Source organism: Stegostoma tigrinum, chromosome 4 (genome assembly GCF_030684315.1).
Source record: "Stegostoma tigrinum isolate sSteTig4 chromosome 4, sSteTig4.hap1, whole genome shotgun sequence".
Taxonomy (NCBI): domain Eukaryota; kingdom Metazoa; phylum Chordata; class Chondrichthyes; order Orectolobiformes; family Stegostomatidae; genus Stegostoma; species Stegostoma tigrinum.
In genome coordinates, this window is record NC_081357.1 from 129,680,519 (window position 1) to 129,702,658 (window position 22,140).

Below are 22,140 nucleotides of genomic sequence, written 5' to 3' on the forward strand. Positions count from 1 at the left end.
GGGAGTCACGGAGAGAGTGGTCTCTCCGGAAAGCAGACAGGGGAGGGGATGGAAAAATGTCTTGGGTGGTGGGGTCGGATTGTAAATGGCGGAAGTGTCGGAGGATGATGCGTTGTATCCGGAGGTTGGTAGGGTGGTGTGTGAGAACGAGGGGGATCCTCTTGGGGCGGTTGTGGCGGGGGCGGGGTGTGAGGGACGTGTTGCGGGAAATACGGGAGACGCGGTCAAGGGCGTTCTCGATCACTGTGGGGGGAAAGTTGCGGTCCTTAAAGAACTTGGACATCTGGGATGTGTGGGAGTGGAATGTCTTATCGTGGGAGCAGATGCGGCGGAGGCGGAGGAATTGGGAATAGGGGATGGAATTTTTGCAGGAGGGTGGGTGGGAGGAGGTGTATTCTAGGTAGCTGTGGGAGTCGGTGGGCTTGAAATGGACATCAGTTACAAGCTGGTTGCCTGAGATGGAGACTGAGAGGTCCAGGAAGGTGAGGGATGTGCTGGAGATGGCCCAGGTGAACTGAAGGTTGGGGTGGAAGGTGTTGGTGAAGTGGATGAACTGTTCGAGCTCCTCTGGGGAGCAAGAGGCGGCGCCGATACAGTCATCAATGTACCGGAGGAAGAGGTGGGGTTTGGGGCCTGTGTAGGTGCGGAAGAGGGAGTGTTCCACGTAACCTACAAAGAGGCAGGCATAGCTGGGGCCCATGCGGGTGCCCATGGCCACCCGCTTAGTCTGTAGGAAGTGGGAGGAGTCAAAAGAGAAGTTGTTGAGTGTGAGGACGAGTTCAGCTAGGCGGATGAGAGTGTCGGTGGAGGGGGACTGGTCGGGCCTGCGGGACAGGAAGAAGCGGAGGGCCTTGAGGCCATCTCCATGCGGAATGCAGGTGTACAGGGACTGGACGTCCATGGTGAATATGAGGTGTTGGGGGCCAGGGAATTGGATGTCCTGGAGGAGGTGGAGGGCGTGGGTGGTGTCACGGACGTAGGTGGGGAGTTCCTGGACTAAAGGGGAGAAAATGGAGTCCAGATAGGTGGAGATGAGTTCGGTGGGGCAGGAGCAGGCTGAGACGATGGGTCGACCAGGGCAGGCAGGTTTGTGGATTTTGGGAAGGAGATAGAAACTGGCCGTGCGGGGTTGGGGAACAATGAGGTTGGAGGCTGTGGGTGGGAGGTCCCCTGAGGTGATGAGGTCGTGAATGGTGTTGGAGATGATGGTTTGGTGCTCGGGTGTGGGGTCATGATCGAGGAGGCGGTAGGAGGTGGTGTCGGAGAGTCGGCGTCTGGCCTCGGCGATGTAGAGGTCAGTGCGCCATACTACCACTGCGCCACCCTTGTCTGCGGGTTTGATAGTGAGCTTGGGGTTGGAGCGGAGGGAGCGGAGGGCTGCCCGTTCTGCGGGGGAGAGGTTGGAGTGGGTGAGAGGGGTGGAGAGGTTGAGGCGGTTAATGTCTCGACGGCAGTTGGAGATGAAGAGGTCGAGGGAGGGTAGGAGGCCTGGGGGTGGTGTCCAGGAGGAGGACTTGTGTTGGAAGCGGGTGAAGGGGTCAGTGGAAGGAGGGTTAGGTTCCCGGTGGAAGAAGTAGGCATGGAGGCGAAGACGGCAGAAAAACTGCTCTACGTCCAACCGTGACTGGTATTCGTTGATGTGTGGTTGTAGGGGGACAAAGGTGAGCCCCTTGCTAAGGACTGACCGTTCGTCCTCAGTCAGTGGGAGGTCTGGGGGGATGGTGAAGATGTGGCAGGGCTGAGTGTGGCTGTCTCCTCTGGGGTTGCTGGCTGTGGAGGTTGTGGGCGGAGCGAAGAGGTCGTCGGCCGTGGGCGGGATTCCGTCGGTCGTGGTTACATGCTCCTAGATCATGCATTACAACTGGAGCAGAAACCCTCGCATAGTTCCAGTGATCTTAAATTAAAACAGCCTGAAGTTCGAGCATTGTAAGGAGGGGAAAATATTTTCCAGATCAGAATGAGTTTGTAAAGTTCAGCTACTGTCAACGAAATCAGGTCTTAAGTCACTGGCTTAAAGATGGTTTACATTTGTAGCAAGGCTGGAGTATGACTGAGGACTGTTTGTTTCTTTATGCCAGTACTATTTCTTTATGCTTTCACAGGATGAGTGTGTTGCTGGTAAGGCCAGCATTTGTTACCCATACCTAATGAGTGATAACAGCAGCAGCCACATTCTTGTGAGTCTAGAGTCACATGTAGATAGGGCCAGGTAAGGAGACTGTGGTTGGTAGCGTTCCCCTGTATCCCATGCACCCTTGTCCGAGATTGTCGAGGACACATGTTGTCAAAGCAGCCTTGGTGAGATGCTGCGGTGCATCATATTGATAGCACCCAATGCTGCCACTGTTCATCAGTGGTGCAGTCAGTGAATGTTGAATGTTGTGGATGTGGTGCCAGTCAAATGGGTTGCTTTGACCTGGGTAGCGCTGCCTTCACTTCCATTGTTGGAGCAGCACTCACCCAGTCAAATGGACAGTCTTCCATCACTTGTGTCTTGTCAATGTTGGATAGACTTTGAGGAATCAGGAAGTGAGTAGTAGGAGAATTCGTAGTCTTGGGATCTGCTTTTGTAGATACAATATTTATATCTCTTAAAAGAATCTATACAATGTGGAAACAGGCCATTCAGCCCAACAAGTCCACACCAACCATCTGAACAGCAACCCACCCAGGCCTGCCCCGCTACCCTGTAAATCTTCATTTCCCATGGCCAACACACCTAACTTGCACACCCCTGGCCACTATGGGCAATTTAGCATGGCCAATTCACCTAACCTACATATCTTTGTACTGTTGGAGGTAACGGATCAGCTGGTGGAAATCCAAGCAGACACAGGGGGACAGTCACCCGAGGGCGGAATCGAACCCGGGTCCCTGGTGCTGTGAAGCAGCAGTGCTAACCAGTTCACTGTGCCCATATGGTTGGTCCAGTTCAGTTTCTTGTCAATGATAATCCTCAGGATGCTGATAGTGAAGAATTCAGCAATAGTAATTCTACTGAATGTAAAAGGGCAGTGGTTAGGTTCTCTTGTTGGAGATACTCATGGCTTGACACTTGTATGGCACAAATGTTATTTACCACTTACTAGCCCAAGCATGGACATTGTCCAGGCCTTGCTGCAGATGGACACCTCCGGTTTCATTATTTAAAGTGACATGGATAATGATGAATCAGATGCAATCATCAGCAAAAATCCCCACTTCTGACCTGATGATAGAGGGAAGGTCATTAATGAAGGAGCTGAAAGATGATTAGGTCTAGAGGAACTCCTGCAGAGATGATGAGATGGACCAAGGAGTGGCAGATGGAGTTTAATTCAGATAAATGCAAGGTGCTGCACTTTGGAAAGGCAAATCAGAGCAGGACTTATACACTTAATGGTAATGTCCTGGGGAGTGTTGCTGAACAAAGACACCTTGGAGTGAAGGTTCGTAGGTCCTTGAAAATGGAATTGCAGGTAGACAGGATAGTGAAGACGATGTTTGGTATGCTGGCCTTTATTGGCCAGTGCACTGAGTGTAGGAGTTGGGATGTCAGACTGTGGCTGTACAGGACATTGGTTCGGCCGCTTTAGGAATAATGCGTGCAATTTTGGTTTCCCTGTGAAACTCGAAAAGGTTCAGAAAAGATTTACAAGGATTGGAGGGGTTGAGTTATATGGAGAGGCCGAATAGACTGGAGGTATTTTCCGTGGAGCATCAGAAACCGAGAAGTGATTTTATAGAGTTTATAAAATCATGAGGGGGACGGATAGGGTAAATAGACAAGATCTTTTCCCCAGGCTTGGCGAGTCCAAAACTAAAGGGCACAGATTTAAGGGATTTAGGGCTAGATTTATTTAGAATATCTGGATGGCTTGGACGAGTTAGACCAAAGGATCTGTTTCTGTGCTGTACATCTCTATGACTATATTCTGCAACAACCACAATCATCTTCCTTTGCACGAGGCCTAATTCCAATCAGTGGAGAACGTAACACCCTTCCCCAACCCGTAACTTCCCAGCAGATGCCCACAGACTCCAGTTTTGCTAGGTCTCCTTGATGCCCTATTCAGTTAAATGCTGTCATGGTGTCAGAGTAGTCACTCTCAGCTACCCTCGTGAATTCAACTTTTTTGCTCTGATTTGGACCAACACTGTAATGAAGTCAGGGGCTGAGTGGCCCTGGTAGAACTTAAGATAACAAAGTGTGGAGCTGGATGAACACAGCAGGTCCATTTCTGATGAAGGGTCTAGGCCCAAAACGCCCTAAGATGCTGCTTGGCCTGCTGTGCTCATCCAGCTCTACACCTTGTTATCTCAGATTCTCCAGCATCTGCAGTTCCTATTATCTCTGATGGAACTTAAACTGAGCATCATCTTGCAGTTTACTGTTGTGTCAGTGCCATCTAATACTACCGTTGATGACACCTCCCATCATACTGATGATGAAAGATTAGATTGAGAGCGAACTTAGTGTCTTGGTTGGATTTGTTTTGCTCACTGCGCTGGGCATGCCTGGGAAATTTCCACTTTGTCAGGCAGATGCCAGTGTTGTCACTGTATTGGAATGGGTTCACAAGGAATTTGGCTAATTTCTCAGTACCATTGCTGGAGTGTTGCCAAGGCCAATAGACAAATGCAAAAGGTTTGTACAAGTATTACTGGGGTATTTCTCAAAGATTCAGAGATTGTACTGTTGCACAGGTCTTATACATCTCAGAGGAAAGAATATGGAAAGTAAGCTCCTACCAAGGAACAGTGAAACCAGTGTCTTTTTCTTTGTTCAGTTGGCTCAATTGATATGGATTCGTGGTCACTAGTGGGCACTTAATTCCAGACTTCTATTGAATTCAAATTACACCATCTGCTGTGGTGGGATTTGAACCCATTCCCCAGGACATTTGCTGACTTTCTGGATTAATATTTAAGCAATAATACCACTAGGCCATTGCCTCCCCCAGAGAACAGAAATCCTCATTTTTCAAGGACTGCAACCACCCCCCGCAGTGGTCGAAACTGGCCATGGGCACCCGCATGGGCCCAAGCTATGCCTGCCTCTTTGTAGGTTACGTGGAACAGTCCCTCTTCCGCAACTACACTGGCCCCAAACCCCACCTCTTCCTCCGGTACATTGATGACTGTATCGGCGCTGCCTCATGCTCCCACGAGGAGCTCGAACAGTTCATCCACTTCACCAACACCTTCCACCCCTACCTCAAGTTCACCTGGGCCATCTCCAGCACATCCCTCACCTTCCTGGGCCTTTCTGTCTCCATCTCAGGCAACCATCTAGAAACCGATATCTATTTCAAGCCCACCGACTTCCACAGCTACTTCGAATGCACCTCCTCCCACCCACCTTCCTGCAAAAATGCCATCCCCTATTCCAAAGTCCTTCGCCTCTGCCGCATCTGCTCCCCAGATGAGGCATTCCACTCCCGTACATCCCAGATGTCCTCATTTTTCAAGGACCGCAACCTCCTCGCCACCGCAGTGGTTGAGAACGCTCTCAGCCGTGTCTCCAGCATTTCCCACAACTCATCCCTCACACCCCGTTCCCGTCATAACCACCAAAAGAGAATCCCCCTGGTCTTCATGTACCACCCCACCAACCTCCAGATACAACGCATCATCCTCTGACATTTCCGCCATGGGCAATCTGAACCCACCACCAATGACATTTTTCCCTCCCCACCCTTGTCAGCTTTCCAGAGGGACCACTCTCTCCGTGACTCCCTTGTCCGCTCCACACTCCCCTCCAACCCCACCACACCCGGCACTTTTCCCTGCAACCGCAGGAAGTGCTACACTTGCCCCCACACCTCCTCCCTCATCCCCATCCGAGGCCTCAAGATGACTTTCCACATCAAGCAGATGTTCACCTGCACATCTGCCAATATGGTATACTGCATCCACTGTACCCGGTGTGGCTTCCTCTACATTGGGGAAACCTATGCTCGGTTCGCAATAAACAACTGCACCTCCCAGTCACAAACCATTTTAACTCCTCCTCCCATTCTTTAGACGACATGTCCATCATGGGCCTCCTGCAGTGCCACAATGATGCCACCTGAAGGTTGCAGGAACAGCAACTCATATTCCGCTTGGGAACCCTGCAGCCCAATGGTATCAATGTGGATTCCACAAGCTTCAAAATCTCCCCTTCCCACACTGCATCCCAAGACCAGCCCAGCTCGTCCCCTCCCTCACTGCATCCCAAAACCAGCCCAGATCGTCCCCACCTCCCTAACCTGTTCTTCCTCTCACCTATCCCCTCCTCCCACCTCAAGCTGCAACTCCATTTCCAACCTACTAATCTCATCCTGTCCCCTTGACCTGTCTGCCCTCCCCATCTCCCCACCTACACTCACCTTTACTGGCTCCATCCCCGCCACTTTAACTTGTCTGTCTCCTCTTCACCTATGTTCTCCTCTATCCATCTTCGACCCGCCTTTCCCTCTCTCCCTATTTATTTCAGAACCCTCTCCCCCTTCCCTATTTCTGATGAAGAGTCTAGGCCCGAAACGTCAGCTTTTGTGCTCCTAAGATGCTGTTTGGCCTGCTGTGTTCATGCAGCTCTACCCCTTGTTAACTTTAGAACTTATAGTGAGCACCATGGAACAGATCTGAATAATAGAACGTTCCTTACAGAACTTATCTGTTTACATAAGCAATCGTTTTTAATTCCTGGCAAAAGCAACTAAGAAGTTCTTGCTGTTACCATTCACAATACATTATAAAATATAAAATCTGATCTTTATAGTAACTGGTATATCTTATGATAAACCCTTCAGATGCTATTTACCTTCACTGTTCAATAAAGTGTTCATTCTAGTTATTTTGAATGAAAGGGTGCAGGACCCACAAAATTCTGTGCACATAGTCAGTCTTGCTGTCAATCTGAAAATTCCGGAAGTCATAGATATTGCTGAATTCTAACCGTTGTTAGTTTGAGACTCTTCAGCTAACGATGATGGCTCGGCCAACTGTTAGGCTCAGTCCTCTCATGCAAACTCTCAAAGAAAATAGCCCAGATATTCCAATTACTGCAGGAATAGATTCAACCAATAGTAATCCTCTTTAAAGACTACCCTTTACCCTTTTTAAGGGACCTGTCAGCTATTTTCACATCAAAATTCCAAGTCTTACCAGGCCCAAATGTGAACATCAGACAAAAACAGGGATACATCAGAGCAGGTTAACAATGCAGGTCAAGGAATGAATCTTTTCTTATAAATAACACTTGTTGTATTTCCGGAGTTAGAATTTCCAAAGGCATTTTGAACAGTGACTAAGATAACGTAAGTGTGTAAGGAAACTGAGGGATTAGAGTGGCAGCTGGGTAGGTAAGGGGGCAGTATGCCATGTGGATGCTGAGGATAACTCAGGGATATAGTGGGCATTGGCTCTAGCAGGGCCCAACTAAGGCATTTGGTCCAATGGGAACAGTTGTCATTTCACTGAGTGTTAAGGGCCTGAGGTGTGATGATTGTAGTGGGGAGCTCAGTTTAATCGTTGCACCAAGTTATCGTAAGTTTTTAGTCCTCTAACATTTCTTGGGAAATATGAAGCCTAAGTGGCTCATAGCACTCCAACACTAATGAATATTTTCAGACGGTTTCAGACCAGGGAACTGCCCATCATTTCCATGGCAATTCCCACAGAATCATCAGTGTTGGGGATTCCATGTGGGACATGCAAGAAATGTACCACAATGATCGCGGGTGACTTTAATCGATAAAGGAGAGGGAAAAAAACAGGTTGGCAAATGGAACCCAAACAATGTGTTCATTGCCTGAGAAAACTCGATCTCTTTCAGCAGTATATCCTACAGCCAACTAAGCAGCATGTTATTCTCGAACTAATAAGATGCAATGAAACAAGATAGATCAATAACCTCATAGTAAAGGCCCCTTTTCGAGACAGAATTTCACATTCAATATGAAAGGGAGAAATGAGGATTCGGGGCTACAGTTTTAAACCTAAATAAAGTTAACTATGAGCAATATGAAAGCAGAGCTGGTTATGCTGAACCGGGAAACTAGGTTAAGAAAGTAGGACAGCAGAGTTGCTGCGGTAGACTTTAAAGGAAATGCTTAATAACTTACAAAGATTTATCCCAATAAGAAAGAAAGGATCTTTGAGAAGGTTGCATCATTCACAGCTAAATAAAGAAGTTAAAGTATTACATTTAAAGAAACACTACAAATTTGCAAAGATTACTGGTAGGTCAGTAGATTGGACAGACATTATCACCAGCAAAGAATGGCTACAAAGATAATAAAGGACAGAAAGCAGAATATGAGAGAAAGCTAATAATATAAAATAGTAAGTGCTTTTTAACGAATACTTATACAGAGAAAGAAGAACCAAAGCTAGTGTTGATCCTGCATAGAATGTCTGTGGGATCGACAATGGAAAACAAATAGATGACTGAAGCTTCGAAAAGGGATTTTATATCTGTTATAGGTTCCAAAGGCATTTTAACAGTCACTGAGGCAGTGAGGTTGTTGGCTTGCTCATCGAGCTGGCTTTAGTCATTTTACTCACTGAGGCACTGTAAGTGTTTAGGGATATTGAAGGGTTAGGGTTGGCAGCTGGGTAGGTAAATGGGCAGTGTGCTAGGTGAATGCCAAGGATAAATCAGGCATGCTGCTGATATTAGCTCTAGCAGGGCCCAACTAAGGTGGTTAGTCCAATCGAATCAGCTCAGGGATGTCACTTTGTGGAGTGTTAAGGGTCTGGGGTGTGAGGATTGTAGGGGAGGGTTCAGTTTAATAGTTACACCAACAAGTAATAGTAATTGGTGAGGACTCAGAAAACTTCCTAAAGATACTTGACAAATCAAGAGGTGATAGGGAGAGATTAATTTATAACAAACCCTAGAAACAACACTGAAAGAATACATAGGTAGCTACAAAGATAAATAAATAGATAAACAATATGCACAAAGAGCTCCAGCTAAGTGTATTATTGGGCAATCCCCTTTAAAACCAAATATTAGGGATTGATGTTTCACAGATTGACTGTATGGGCTTGCTAAAGTGCCTTCTCCCATCAATTTTTCCTTTCAATGTCTATTTTGTTTGTGAACACATTTTGCCTACTCATTTTCCTGGTTTGCTGCTGGGGTGAATTTGGAAGAAAACACAACAGAATGTGACTTTCAGCAGTGGTATGCAGAAGCACAATGGCTACTCATTATAAACATACCTAACTGTTCTGTCCATTAACTTCAATGAATTGTGGGTAGCTGATCCATTGTCGCCCAAATTCTGGCACTTTAAAGTCCGTTCTCACTTTACTTCTTTTGTCCATCTTGCTTAAAAGTCTCAATGGTTATTTTTCCAACATAGTTAAAGCACAGAAGCAAGAAGGTAGTGGTGTAGCAGATGCTGCTTGTGGGCTCCTCAGCCCAGGAGCATGAAGCTTGTGTATTCTGTCTGATTTTTACTTTCTTTTATTTCTCTAGCTTTTCTTAATGCTTCCATTTGTTATCTTACCTTCTTTAGCTTCTTCAGTGGGAGGTGTCCCCTCCTGGGCCCCTGTGAAAAGGAGGCTTCTCACCACGTGTGGGGGTCTCAGCTGGCACAGCAAACTCCCACCGTAGCAGCCTCATCCTGGAGGGATGGTCATGACAGGCACAGTGGGCTTCTGTTGTGACGGCCTTGTCTCAGAGGGGGTAGTCTTGGCTTGGCGTGGCAGTCTCTAGGTTTGGTGGTCTTGTTCTGGAGTGAAGGTCTTGTTGGTTTGGAAGTCTTCTTCAGCAGCAGCTTCCAGGTATACCAGTGGCCTCCATGTGATGTTCTGGTTCAGTCCTGGCGTGGAAGTCTTGTCCCAGTGTGTGGTGTGGAGGTCCAGTTCCAGCATGGGGGTTTTATATTTCAACCTGGAGCTGTGGTCTCCTGCTGTGGGGGCTTTGTCCTGGGGGAGTAGGATGGTGGGGGGGCAGTCATGGCTTGGCTTGGCATGGTGGTCCTCAGGTTTGGTGATCTTGTGGAGGTTGCAGTTTCCAGGAATTCCAAAGTTAGTCATGTTCATTGAAACTTTCTTCCAAACTGAAACTGATCTGAGATGGAATCTGCCTTAATTTTCACTTTTTTCATCTTATCTGTGGCTTCTGTCATTCATACAGGCACTGAGGTATGGCGACTTGTAAAACTCCTCACTGTAGTTTTTTGGAAAAATACACATGACAATAAATTGCTATTCTATTCTAATTGTCTAGTGCCAACTGGACTGTAGCCATGTCCGTTGCAAGAGGTATTCAGGAAATATGCTCAAAATACTTTAGCAGAGATAAGGCTAGTTTCCTCACTATCTTATCTCTGCCTCCAGTCATCCCATCACAAAAGGAAGGAAAAATGAGGTGGTGTGTCAATGTCACTTTTGGACTGATCATTTCCCTGTCTTAAGTGAACTGCTGTTAAAGTGGGGTTGGATCATTAACTTGGTGGTAGCTCTGATTCATGCTATTATCAAGCTGACAAAAAAGAAAGACATGTACAGCCTCTAACTCATCACCAGCAACACTGTAAACTAGAAGGGAAAGCCAGATCCTTTCTTACCTTACAATTCTGGCACATGCCTCCAATAAAGAGAGGGTGCTCAAGAGAAATATGTTGACTTCCACAGGCAAGGCAGATATCTGCAAACAGTGAAAAAAAATAGCTTACATGAAACTTATGATTGCTGTATTTTGTTTTATTTTATTTTGAGTTACGACAGACAAAATCTCAAAATTTAATCAAAATCTCAACCTTACCTTCAATATTTCTGCTATTTTGTCTCACATCATAGACTAGCCTCTCTGGAAAACAAAACACATGAAAAAAAACCTATGGTTGATGATCCAAATTATGTTTTTCAATGTTGTTGCTACAGAATTGAATACTGATGTGCTGTGCTTAAATCATTTCCTCACTGCCAATTAGATATTCGATGACCAGTGTTAAACTTTACAGCCTAGATTCTCACTGGCCTCAGTCCAATTGGTAGGAGGGCAGAATACCTAGATGTCATGTAAATTACACACTTTGCTTTTACAAATTCTAAGGTAAAACCTAACTTAAATAATCAGGATGAGTACCAGGCATCAGGAATTCCACCGATTGTGAACTTGTCCATTGGAGGATGTGAACTCCTGAGGGTTTAAAGGCATGCAGCAGTTCCTGGGGCTGGTATCCAGGCAAACTAATTGAAAGAAAAGAGCAGAAAAGTCTGTTGGCAGTAATACCTGTGAGGGCTGCAGAAGCGCAGAGAATCCCCCAGGTTCACCAATGTAGCTGGAGAGGTGTTTTTGAACTATAGCAAGCTGAAGATGAGACATTGGAGAAGAATGGTGGGTGGATAGCCAACGCAACCAGATTATGGGCGGTGAGAGGGAGTGACTGGGCTAGTAAGTGTCGATGCAAACACTCGGCCACTGGAGAATGCAGTATCGGTGTTGTGGCTAGGAATTTTCTTAATGGATTCTCCCATTTCTCCACAATAATTTCAACAGAACGCTAAGGTCACCTTTGTGGTGCCCCCTTCACATGTGACAATACCTGTTGCTGCTTCAGTGTACTGTTCTTACTGCTCCTGCTACTCTTGATGCAGATCTATCTGTCCACATGGAGCCCTCATTTCTCCTACAGCAACTCTCCTCAGTCACGCACTCTGTCTTTCTCTCAAGGCAAAGGTTAAATTGAGCCACAATTTTTCAAGCGATCACTCTGCCATAAAATGTGCTTGAATCTCTAGATCCTTCCATAACACTTGAATCAGGATTTCAGCAGGACTACCCACTGAGTTATTCTGAAGCTGCACAGTTCTTTAAATCAGAATTTTATTTTGCAGTTTTAGCCTGAGATGTCGCGGATTACTGGGTGGTTCCACCCTCAGTCCTACTCGCGTTTCAGTTGTCTGTTTGGATTCCAATTTGCACAGAGCTATTAGACTATTGTAGCTTTCAGTTAGCCTCCCAGACTGCCAAGCAGAGGCCCCCAGGATGATGGCAGTGTGAGCAACAATTGTGGAAGGTTTGAAAATTCACCTGGAATCTAATTTGTCTGTGCATTCTGCAGGCATCTGCACTTAACAGAGCACAAACATACTCACAAATGACAAAGGCAATTTGCTCCATTAACTATCACATCAGAAAGTCTCTGTACTACCCAATTTCATTTATTTAATTTCAATTTTCCCCTTTATTTGTCCACCTGAAATCCATTCTAAGTGATAGTTATCCTTTACACAAAGTTGAGCTTCCAAATAGTCTGAACATATTTATGCATTTTAAATTAAGTCATAATTTGAGGGAGACGGTGGCATAGTGGTGATGTTGTTGGACTTATAATACAGTTATAATGCTGTGGGGACATGGGTCCAGATTCCATCATAGCAACAGCTGGAATTTAAATTCAATTAATAAACCTGGAATTGAAAATTGGTGACAAAATTATCATCAATTGTTGTATAGATATTTATGATTCACTCATGTCCTTCAGGGATGGAAGTCTGCTGTCTTTACCTGGTCTGGCCTACACTGGTGTCCAGATCCATAGCAACAGGTGATTCTGAACTGCCCTCACAAATGGTCCAGAAAACCAACCAGTTCAAGGGCAATTAGAGATGAGCCACAGATGCTGGCCTGACTAGCAGCACCCACATTCCATGAAGGAATAAAAACCTTTCAGATTTGTCATTCTCACTCCTATCAACAACAACCTTAAATGAACCTAAAATGTTTTCTCATGGTTGCCTTCTTTCCAAGCTCAAAGGCTGGAGTTTCTTGTAACTAAGATTCTGTCACAAGGGATCAGACGACTGGCTATTCTCGCCACAGCCTTCAAAGCTTGAATGTTCCTCAGCAATCAAGATGTAATCCGGCCAGAGTGTCACTGTCTATTCCCAATCGTCACAAGGTCTACTGTTATCCTATCTCATGGTCTTGTTCCTAAATTATGTTCCAAAGGTTTTGCTTATGTAGTCCATCATTGTACCAACTTTGTTGATTATGTCATTGGTTAAACATGATACGTGTTCAGTTAACAAAATCTTTAAATGTTATCTCTTGCTGTTTACCACCTTCACCTCATGTTTTTTTGATGTCTTTGGCAGATAAAAATCTATCAATCTCAGTTTTAAATTCAACAATTAATTTTGCATCAACTGCTGTTTCAAGAGAACATTTTCAACTTCTGCCACCTTTTGCGATGAAAAAGTATTTCCTAATCTCACTTCTGAAAGGTATGGTTCTGTTTTTTTGACTACGTCCCTGGTCCTCTCGTATCAGAAATTCTCCCAAGCTATTTCAACTTTCCCCTTCAAATCAACCTTTTAAATTCCAGGGACTATAACCTTGATTTGTTTGATCTCCCTCATATAATTTAAATTTAAATTAGATTTCATCTGCGTATTTTAAAAATTAATTCTGTTATTTCTAGTCTGGTGCCTTTATTTTTATTGCCTGGTCCAGTCAGTCTCAGCTGAAAACTTGAACAATATTCTCCAGCCTGTATGGACAGTTTATTCTTTTTGTATAAGCTGCTATGTGTAGGTCTAGGTCCTGAATGGAGAGGACTGCTATTGTCTTATTTCAAAGAGATTAGAACTAGAATACTAATAAGTATCATGTGATGCTTTGCTGATCTCATCGGCAAAATTAATTCTGCTTTCCAGTGGGTGCAGTGTGCAGTACTATCACAGAGTACGAACAAGCATGCATTGTGTTGTTGTCTCAAAGAAAAGCTTTCCAGTCATAGATAACAAGGCGTGGCGCTGGACGAACACAGCAGGCCAAGCCGCATCTTAGGAGCAGGAAGGCTGACGTTTCCAGCCTAGACCCTTCATCCTATTACTTCTGAGCTTTCCAGTCAGACATCTCTAAAACCTTCATGTGACAGAAAGGCAGCAACCCTACCCTAACCCTAACCCGAGATCACAACGTATGGGGCTGGATGAACACAGCAGGCCAAGCCGCATCTTAGGAGCAGGAAGGCTGACATTTCGGGCCTCGACCCCTCATCAGAAAAGCTTTTTTATGAACGGTCAAAGCCTGAAACATCAGCTTTTGTGGTCCTAAGATGCTGCTTGGTCTGCTGTGTTCATCCAGCTTCACACTTTGTTATCTCGGATTCTCAGCATCTACAGTTCCCATTATCCCTAACCCAAGATAACAAGGTGTAAAGCTGAATGAACACATCAGGCCAAGCAGCATCAAAGGAGGAGGAAGGCTGATGTTTCGGGCCCAGAACCCCAACCCTATCACTTATGCATCACAGAGGTGGTGCAGCCTGCAGCAGATCCACAACAGTACTCAGCTGTCATAAAACGAGAACTAGCTTGGTTCCCTAGGGTCTGTTTGATATACAACGACCAGCAACTTTATACACTTCAGTCGCTAAGATAGTTCAAAGTGAGGTTCAAGAGGTTAAACATAAGGCAGCACTAAGTATGAACAATCCTAGTTATTGAGGCTAACCCTGATATTCTGAAAGCATGTCATTCTGGGTGAATTAGAATTATTTTGCATATTCCTACACATTGTTAAGGGATTCTGATGTTTCTTGTTGCAATCCACCCAATGATTCTGAAACAAATGCGAACAACTGGTTCATACCTCTAGTTTGTTCATCTATGATTTCTTTGACTTTTAGCTTCTCTGTGCTTCTTCTTGCTTTTTTGGCCGGGGGAGGGGGAGGATAAACAGCAGCTTCAGGCTCCACCCAACTTTCTGTATAAACCTCTTTGTAAGGATTTCGTTCTTCTGGAAATCAAAGAATATCTTTGTTATTGGATGCAGGACTAGCTATGCAAAGACTACAAAAAACAGTACTGTGCAGTTGTGGACTGCTGACAGGTTTGATGACAATCATAACCGCTCGCGTGAAATTCAGTTCATGGGCATCAGTGCTTATTTTACAGAGATAATGGGAACTGCAGATGCTGGAGATTCCAAGATAATAAAATGTGAGGCTGGATGAACACAGCAGGCCAAGCAGCATCTCAGGAGCACAAAAGCTGACGTTTCGGGCCTAGACCCTTCATTTTGCTTATTTTACATCCTGTCCATTCTTGTTTTGTGCCCAAGTAACTGGGCAGGGTGTTTATGCCTTTATAGATAGTGAATTTTATCATCTATGTTGTGATAAAAGGTTCAAATCATTTGGGAATTTGCTTCTTAGAAGTAGAATTAAAAAGATTTTGATTTCAGTTTTGTGAATGTGACTTACTGGTATTTTAATTTTAGAAAATGGCCAGAAAGTAATTTAAAACAATGAGATGAAGACATCAGCTCATATGCTTTCTCGCAAATAAGTTAAATGCCCTGATCAGATACCTAGGGAGATGACTGCTGAGTGTTCAAAATGCTTAGTTTTATGACCTACACAGAAACAGACTGTCAGTGAACAGAAATAATGGGAACTGCAGATGCTGGAGAATTCCAAGATAATAAAATGTGAGGCTGGATGAACACAGCAGGCCAAGCAGCATCTCAGGAGCACAAAAGCTGACGTTTCGGGCCTAGACCCTTCGAAGGGTCTAGGCCCGAAACGTCAGCTTTTGTGCTCCTGAGATGCTGCTTGGCCTGCTGTGTTCATCCAGCCTCACATTTTATTATGTCAGTGAACAGAATCAGGTTTCAGTTGAGAAGAGCAGTTTTTTTCTCTCCTCTGAATAGCAGAAAGGCATTTTAATTGATAGAAGTCTCTTGGTTGTCAGAAGTGAAAAGAATTAGTTGAGTCAGAAATCTTAAAGTTAATACAGGAATGATAATCACAGGGGTTGAGCAACTGGAGAGGATGATTAAAGGGGTAACAAGGTGTAGAGCTGGATGAACACAGCAGGCCAAGCAGCATCATAGGAACAGGAAAGCTGACGTTTCGCGTCTAGATTTCTGATGAAGGGTCTAGGCCTGAAACGTCAGCATTTCTGCTCCTCTGATGCTGCTTGGCCTGCTGTGCTCATCCAGCTCTACACCTTGTTATCTCGGATTCTCCAGCATCTGCACTTCCTATTATCTCTGATTAAAGGGACGTTTTTGTTTTATATTTACATTAAGAAATAATTGCCATATATCTTTTTATTTCATTTGTAACAAAGTTGAGTTCTTTTGTTAATAGAACACTTGCAGCAGCCTATTGTGAATATGCTCAGAGACTGACTACCATGGTAACCAAACTGCAAAATAAAACTTATGATCTGTCAGGCCAAGTTTCACTCTGAGATGTAAAATGTCCAGTATTATCATAACAATGATCCAGGTCTTTTGAGGGTCAGGTCATTGTGTCTGTAGCGTAGATGGGGATTGCACATGGAAACCTGACAAAATCCCCATCAAAGCAGGCTCTGAAGCAACGAACCAGAAAACTGCAGATTCTGCTATACTTGAAATTCTGAAGTATCCATCTAATCAGAGAATCTGGAGCATTCATCTGATATTATGTACATAGCTACTCAGGAAATGTTAGACAATTTCAATACATAGTGTATCACCTGGGTAACTATTAAACTGATCTCCAACTTCCCTTGTGAAGCCTGAACTACAGATCTGAGACTCCCTGCAGATACTCCTCTCCCCCTATCCCACAGGCTCAGCACAGTACCCAGGTGAATTGTGAAGGACTTCTTGTTGCCTAGTTGCCAAGTGGCCAATCTTGACAATTCCTGCCTTGAAAGCTTTATGTCCAAATTAAATGCTACATACAAACCATAACTATACATCAGCGAAGACTGTCCAGAATTAAAACCGGAAGGTGAGAAAACACAGCTGGTACTGACTTTAAACACAGAAAGCAGTTTGAATTACTGGTCTCAGAGCTGGACCAGCTTAAGTTCAATGCTAGAGATAGTGGGCATTTCTGATGAAGGGTCTCGCCCCGAAACTTGAGTTTCCTGCTCCTCTGATGCTGCTTGGCCTGCAGTGTTCATCCAGCTCTACACCTTGTTATCTTAAATTCAGTGCTAATGGCTGCCCAACTGGACTACAGCAGCAGGTCTGTTTGAGGCACAGCAGCAGAGTTTATGGAGAGAACTTCAAAATATAGGAGAATGTGCAAGTGAAGTTTGGGAATGGGATGAGGTAGAAAGTAGAGAGGAAATAGGGGAGAGTGTGTAAACAGAGAGGGAGGAAGTAGCAGTAGGAGAGAAAACTCTGAAGTGGAAATGGAGGTGGAAGACAGGGAAGCAGGTGTAGATGGATGATAAAGAGAGCTGAGGAGGATGGACTGGATGAAAAAGGTCAAAGAGAAGGAAGTTGGTACAGAATGATGGAAGGCAAGCAGTAAGAAGAGGAATGGAATAGATCAAGTGAGGAAGGAGAAATGGAGCAAGAGAAGGTAAATAGTTAGGGAGAATGGAGGTGAGGGAAGGGGGAGCTGATCAGGACGTGGGCTTGATGTTTAACATGATGCAGCCATGTTTGGGAAATCCTCTCAGTAAATTTGGGGCAGTGAAAATGCTAATAAGCGAAAAATTCAGCTAATTGGGATGAAGGTTTTCAATTCAGGTCAGAGAAATGGGGATTGAGGTAATAGTCAGCCAGATAGTAGGAGGAGATATAACAGTAGCTAGTGATAAAGAATGACAGTTTGGGAACGAATTTAGAGAAGGGAAGATGCTAATGATATGGAAATCAAGTAGACTGGGGAAACTTAGAGTAATATATTCAGGTTTATAGATTATACAAAACCTGGTGAGAATGTAATATCTGAGGAGGTCACAAAGAACCTGCAGGGAGATATACATAGGTTAGGTTGGTGGGGGACAAGATGGCAGAAGCATATTGAGAGAAAATGGAAGGTATTTTCTTTTCATTGGAGAAAAGGAGGAGGAGAGGGGACCTAATTGAGGTATACAAGATAATGAGAGGCATAGATAGAGTTGATAGCCAGAGACTATTTCCCAGTGCAGAAATGGCTAGCACGAGGGGTCATAGTTTTAAGCTGGTTGGTGGAAAGTATAGAGGGGATGTCAGAGGCAGGTTCTTTACGCAGAGAGTTGTGAGAGCATGGAATGCGTTGCCAGCAGCAGTTGTGGAAGCAAGGTCATTGGGGTCATTTAAGAGACTGCTGGACATGTATATGGTCACAGAAATTTGAGGGTGCATACATGAGGATCAATGGTCGGCACAACATTGTGGGCTGAAGGGCCTGTTCTGTGCTGTACTGTTCTATGTTCTATGTTCTATGTATTCACTTTGCTAACAACACAAAAAAGCAAAATCACTTATTAGACAGGGAACTCTTAAATGGTGATGTTCAGAGATATTTGGAGATGGCGTTGATCCCAACTATGAGAATACTGGGCCAACTAGAGCTTTTGTTATTATCCAATTCCAGAAACCATAACTTTTTTTGAGAATAGGACATGTAGAGCAATTAAGCAAAATTTCAGGAAATGCAAAAAAAAAATTATTATTCAAAATTGAATAAATGAAATTTAGTCAATAATTACTAATGGAGGTTCTAAATAGATAAGAATGAATTCTAAGGTTTTGGAGTAGAATGGATAAGAATGAATTAAACTACATAAGCTTTAAGCTGTGTATATATTGTGGAACAATCAGGATTTCTATACGATAAATGAGTAAACAAGAAAACTGCAGTTGCACACCCCACAGACTGTACTTTAAATGACTGATAATAACAACCAGGTATCAGTGTGTCATCAAATGTCACTGAACTTCTAGCTTCTTTGCAAGGGATTCCAATTCTTTATTTTCCAAGAACTAGTCTTGGAAGACCCTCAAATGGTCTCTAACTTGAACTATTTCAAGGACTGCTCCAGTCTTGGTGGTTTAACCTCTTCTCCCAAGGAAGAGATCCCCAGGAATCCTTCGACTCCTCCCAAATGTCTAATCAGTGGCTCAATTTCAACTCTGGTCAAACAGCCAGCTTCACCAAGCTGCTGCTAAATTTTTCTCAGCTCCAATCCTTCTCAGCTGCATTAAATAAATTCCACTTGACAGTTTCCTACATTCCACTCACAGCTGCACTGGATTATGTTCTCTTTTCAGCCCTAACTGCTCAAAGTCTGCTACCAGCAACACTTGTGCCACCTGGAGCGACCTCTGCTATAACACTCTCCTAGCTCCTGACATTGGGATTTTCAGCAATTATAAAGTTAAAATGATTCTCAGTGCCAAGCACAAGTAAGAACACACAGAAGCTGCAAATGTGGAAAGGGAAAAATAAGTAAAGGGGATATTTGAAGGCTTTAGGTTTCAATATATGCCAGATGCCTGCATAAGATATAAAATACAAGGTTCACTGAGTACATTGGTGTGTTCTCAAGGAGCTTCATCTACACTTGCAGGGAGTTGATCAGTGTTCAATATAGATGGAACTATGAGTGTAATGCAATTAGAATGGTATATGGCAGGTTTGAAATCTTTGAATGGTTGGAGAGGTCTGTTTGTGTTACAGTTGAGATTGTTTTGCCACTGGTGTAAATAAATATCAAGGCAAAGACCTGGTGTCAAGTGTATCCATAGAATCCCTACAGTGTGGCTATTTCAAATATGCCATTAAAGCTCTAGCTCCTTTGCAAGGGTTTCCAATTCTTTATTTTCCAAGGCTTAGCCTTGGAAGACCCTCAAAAGGTCTCCAACTTGGACTGGTTGGACTGCAAAATGGCATAGTTGGTAAGATACCAGATGGAGAAAACGGTGGAACTCAGTGAGTATGTTTAAATTACCACACTAAGTTAGGAACAGGCAGAAGACATTCCGAGTCAGCCATCCAGGCCTCCAATCCTGCAGGTCGGTCAGTACATCAAACAGTCTGGAGTATTGGTTCTTGGAGGCTGCAACAGCAGCACTTTCCTAGCTCGTGAAGTAGGAAACATTTACTGCTGGACACATAAAAATATTTGAATAACCTCACATAGCTGATATGAGCTGGCAGTAACAATCCTGCTCCATGGCCATGCTAACGTTAAGCAGGGATGTACTGCTGACAAACAGGGAAAGGAAACGCAGAGCCAGCGGGGACCAGAAGGATTCCTAAAGCAGTACTTCATTATTAAAGACTAATTAAAAACATTATGAAGTAAAATCAAAAACTTGATGACCAACCTGCAGAAGGAAGGAAATGGTGGGACCCCGAGAAAATAGAGACGAAAAATACAAAAGGTTATCATTCCAGTGACTCACACATAGTGTGTAGTGATAAATGGACAATTAAAACAATAAAGAAACAGAGACTGGTGGAAGCCATGGCATTAATAATGACCCCTAAGGGGATGACATAGGCAGTAGGGTATTCGGGCGCAAGGGTGTAGCGTACAGAATGGGTGATGACAGGGACAGCGAGGGCAATAGGCCACCCCCTTCTGATAAACAAGAACATGTGGGACCCATTAAAGTAGAATTCATCTCGGATGTGCCATTGGTGGCTACACTGCCAAACATCCTGTCTGCTCCTGCAGCATAACTCTGAAGAAAGATCACTGGACCTGGAACATTAACTCTGATGTCTCTCCACAGATGCTGCCAGACCTGCTGAGATTTTCCAGCAATTTCTCTGTTTGTTTCTTATCTTTCAGCAATTTTGTTTAGGGGTCAGTGCTGGGACCTTTGTTATTTATTATTTAAATAAGTGATTTGGATGTGAATGTACAAGGCATGCCTAGTAAGCTTGTGGATGCTACAAAATTCAGAAGTATTGTTGATAGTGAGGAAGCTTATCAAAAATTACAGAGGGATCTTGATCAGGTGGGGAAGTGGGTTGAAGGCTGGCAAATGCAATTCAAAAGAGACAAGTGTGAGCTATTGCACTTTGGAAAGTCAAACCAAGGCAGGACTTATACAGTAAATGGTAAAGTCATGACAAGTGTGGTGGGTCAGAGGGACCAAAAGTTGGTTGAAAAAGGTGTGACAGGTGGACAGGGTGGTGAAGAAGGCCTCCATTGGTCAACTCATTCAGTAAAGGAGTTGAGACATTATGTTATAGTTGTATAAGTCATTTTTGAGGCTGCATTTGGAGTATTGTGTACAGTTTTGGTCACCCTGTTATTGGAAAGACATAGTTAAACTGGAAAGTGTGCAAAGAAGATTTACAAGGATGATGCCAGGTCTGGTAGGCCTGAGGTATAGGGAGAGGTTGGCCAGGATAGGGGTGACCTTATTGAGGTGTATCAAATCATGAAAGGGCACAGATAGAATGAATACATGAAGTGTTTCTACCAGGAATGGGGAACTGAAAACTAGGGGGCATAGACTTAAGGTGAGAGGAGATAGATTTTGAGAAGGACCTGAGGGGAATCTTCATCATGCAGAGAGTGGTGTGTGTATGGAATGGGCTGGCAGAGAAAGTAGTTGAGTAAGCTACAACACTAACATTTAAAAACATCTGGATAGGTATGTGGATGGGAAGGATTTAGAGGAATATGGACCAAAGACGTGCAATTGGAATTAGTTGGGTGGGCACCATGATCAGCATGGACCAGTTTGGGCTGAAGGGCCAGTTTCCAGCTGTATTACTCTATGGCTCTGTTGGCCGTTCCATGAGTTCAACAACATAGATGCCTCAAAAGTGTAGTTCAAAATTAATTCATATTTCTTCTGTTGAGTGATCCATTTTGTGGGAACTGTACTTAACTGCAGTACACGTTTACTACTGAAATCAGTAAATCATGCATTTTAAAAAAACGCTCAATTAACTTCTCCAGCAGAGAAGCAGAATTTTCCAGATTTTCATCATGAAGCTTCCTCTTTTAAAGGAAAAATATTCTTCCAGACGACCTTTTCCTGCATGTATAATTATCAGCATTAATTTCCCTATCTCAACACATGTATGACAACTTACATGAAAGAATAAAAATCCATGCCGTTCCCAATTAAATTGGAATTTGTCTCAATCTATGTTCAATCTTACCTTCTGGTGGTTCCAAACTCTTTGGCCCCAAAGGGAGAAATCCTTCCAAAGCCCATTCGATCATCTGTTTGGTTTGGGCTTCCACATTTTTGGCAGTATCTAACTCATCATTCCCAGAATGTGTTGGAAAGAGTTTTCCTGCTCTGTTGCTTGCCACCTAGTTCAAAATAGTAAACTGGACAGTCAGGAAAATCATTTGGTAATTTGAAATTTGAAGGTGCAGCTTACATTGCTGAAGATACTAATCCCAGGCAGCAATGCGCGCTGGGATGAAACTCTAGGAGGTTATTTGTGT

At 44.1% G+C, this 22,140-nt stretch overlaps 1 protein-coding gene across 9 annotated transcripts in view; it reads right to left on the reverse strand.

Moving 5' to 3' along the window:
* The window catches only part of dnmt3ab (DNA (cytosine-5-)-methyltransferase 3 alpha b), a 540,511-nt gene that overhangs the window by 113,159 nt on the left and 405,212 nt on the right, over positions 1-22,140 (reverse strand). For all 9 annotated transcript variants that reach the window (XM_059645667.1, XM_059645666.1, XM_059645671.1 and 6 more), the window contains 4 exons: positions 21,846-22,002; positions 14,588-14,734; positions 10,748-10,792; positions 10,551-10,630 (listed from right to left, as the gene is read on the reverse strand). In XM_059645667.1, coding sequence (XP_059501650.1) covers positions 10,551-10,630; positions 10,748-10,792; positions 14,588-14,734; positions 21,846-22,002 — 429 coding nt within the window. The remainder of the gene's footprint in view (positions 1-10,550; positions 10,631-10,747; positions 10,793-14,587; positions 14,735-21,845; positions 22,003-22,140) is intronic.